The 2,864-nt window shown below is 42.5% G+C and overlaps 1 protein-coding gene across 1 annotated transcript; it reads left to right on the forward strand.

The window, feature by feature from the left end:
• Positions 1-326: 326 nt before the first annotated feature.
• Positions 327-1,323, forward strand: PHACADRAFT_201305 (uncharacterized protein; the record flags this gene model as incomplete). The annotated part of the gene is made up of 3 exons (XM_007401597.1): positions 327-443; positions 1,058-1,179; positions 1,236-1,323. The coding sequence occupies 3 exons, from the start codon at positions 327-329 to the stop codon at positions 1,321-1,323; spliced, it is 327 nt and encodes a 108-aa protein (XP_007401659.1).
• Between the last annotated feature and the right edge of the window lie 1,541 nt (positions 1,324-2,864).

Here is a 2,864-nt window from a genome sequence, read left to right on the forward strand (position 1 = left end):
GGAACTACTGTACATGCACAGGGTATATATACTACTGCTAAGCCTAACCTAGAAACTAGTCTACTAGTCAAAGGAACTGCGGGTGAGTCAGTAAGCTGTGCTCTATGAGTGAATAGATACTAGTACTACTAGAATTGAGTCAGAGACAAAATAGGAAATGATATCTCATGCCACCATGCCCATCATAACACTATCCACCAGCAGATACTGATGTCCGGAATTATTTTGACATTCCCACCTCTCAGCAAGCAGTGTACAGCCACTGTGTGACATTTTTGACTTCACTTTTCTGCAATCTGCACACTCAACTGCATGAAGCCTCCACCATGACAGATTACAATGGAGTTATTACTGCTCTGTATGAAATCAGCACAGTGAATGAACTCCAGCATAGGAGCAGACGTCAGTCCTTCTACTACAAGGTGGTTGCAGATGCTGAGAATGTAAGTATCAATAAGATAATGGTGATATTAGTACTCATGTTTGTCTTTAGCTGGATACTCACTGTTCTACCTTGCTATTGACATTTGTGGAAGACAACCATCCTCCTGCTGTTGACCAAGAAAATAACACGGAGTGTGATATTTCACCACCCAGCCATAGGCGCCTTCCTGGCAAGTATCATTTTATATATGGACATAAAGCCAAAAATCCACTTACTAAAATATGAATATCATGATAAGCTGGGTCACTCCGTGACCTTCACAGCGCAGCAAAAAAGTCTAGAAGACTTTTGCTGAGTCTTGGCTGTGATATTTCCCCAATGCCAGTCCAAGGTGCATTTTAAAACTGCAGCAACCCAGATCGCAGTGGTCCGTTGCCACAGTAGCACAAAGTACTCCTAATGCTCTCATTCGATGAAGCCCATCGACTTACCACTATGCAGAGTATGCAAAATGAAAATTTGTACTCCTACTTCAGAGAATTGAGGAGAGCATTACACACAATACACCTGTATTCAATCTTCACTGTCTTTGCCTTCACAACTGGCGAAATATTCCAATTTTCTCTGGTTAGGCAAGAAGATAATCCATCAAGATGCTTACAACTCAGACAGCTTTATACCATCTCATCATTCATTCACATGGAGTTTGATCAGTTCATGAAAATTGCTACTAACGGCATGGAGATAACCGAATTAACAGGTATAGGCTATGCTGTCCACTTGAGGCGTCCTCTGTGAGACACAATTCTAATAGAGAATCATGGCTTGCTAATATTCCTCATTGCTGAAGTTTTGCCACACAATACCTTGCTGGTAACGATGAGGTCAAGAGGGGCATTGTGGAGTTTGCAGCAGAGAAGCTTTTAAATGGATTGTAGCCTGCTGATGTTAAGAACCTCAGCAAGCAGCAAAAATTTGCTTGCTTCTCCGCACGGCTTCCCCTAAACTTCACACCAATGCCCACCAGCCTCCATTCTGAAGAAGTCAAACAAGTTGAAAAACATTTGCGAATACTCTTGCGCACCCATAACAACCATGTAGGTATTGTAACTGAAACACCATCCAAGCTGATTCTGGCTTTGGGCGCACAGCTAGTCATGCATGACCCTGCCTTCTGCTCTCTGCTTGCTCTTTTCGAACAGCTCAATCACTTTGCCGTGAATTGAGAGGAGAGAGGCAAAGCTATAGCCTGTTACTCCTTCTGATGGCAATGAACAAAGCTAGGGCCTTGCCTGCACCTGCTGCTGGTGTAGTCCATGTCACAGACTTTCTCGAGGCACTGTTACCCTCAGCAACTCGAGACATGCTACCTTGTCAATACAGAAGATCGCCAATGGCACTGCCATCAAACACATTGTTGTTCTCAGCTGCCAATGCTATCAATCTTTGTACCACATTTGCTCAAAGCTTAATGCATTTCACTCACTGGATGTTTGTCAAGAGCCAAAAGGTAGTATTGCAGTGGCATCTGTTTGCCTGCATGGCACGAGGTGCTGAAATCAAATGCACCAACAGCTTCTCCAGTGTTAACTTCATAATCTCCTTTCTTCTATGAAGAGATACTGCCTCCCCTGCTGCAACCAGTGCAATTCTGATACAGGTGAAACTTGACAAGAGCTATGGGTCTAATTTAAATATCACTTTTCAATGCCATGGACTCTCAAGAACTGGGAATTTTTGACCAGGATGTCACAATGTCCATGATCAGAATTGTGTTCTCTCTAGCTGCAAAGCAGCCTTCTTTCCTTGTTGAACCTTTCTATGATGCTAAGACATCTGTGATTACCCACTCTCAGGCTGGTAGTGTCTTAACATCCACCGGCTCTCGTAAACGCAAGATATCAGATGCAACCCCAGACACAATTGCGACTGTTACAATTTCTAAATGTAATGAAGAATCATCCTGTACGAACTGGCACCTTGGGAGCTTTTCAGCACCGTCGCAAAACTTCACCTTAAGGTGTGGGAATGTAAAGTGTATTAACATTACACTAGTCCATCAAACTGGGGTTAGGGTTTATTTCAAACTTTGAAGTAAAACTTGCTTGATTTTTGTAGCCTTCCACACTTTATGTATTGAGCTGAAACTTGAGATCTAGGTACTTCTAGTATACACTACCTGTATGTAACCATTAGAAGATGTAAAACTCAGATGTGCCTGTGTAGCAGCACTGTCTTTTGTGTGTGCTGGCCAGACTAGAGTGCACAAGGGTCATCTCAGATGTGGGCACATCTTGCTAATTGATATATGAGTTAATAGAGATGAATGAGGGGATCAAGAATATATATACATGTATAATACTTTAAATGTTTGAATGGTAGCTTTGAAGAGAGGAAAGTGGGTAGACATACACAAATAAGCACTCAATAAGCGCTAAAGTGCTATCTGCCTTTCTCACCACTTCCACTCTGTTGAGAG

This window comes from Phanerochaete carnosa, assembly GCF_000300595.1.
Source record: "Phanerochaete carnosa HHB-10118-sp unplaced genomic scaffold PHACAscaffold_13, whole genome shotgun sequence".
In the NCBI taxonomy this organism is placed as follows: Eukaryota; Fungi; Basidiomycota; class Agaricomycetes; order Polyporales; family Phanerochaetaceae; genus Phanerochaete; species Phanerochaete carnosa.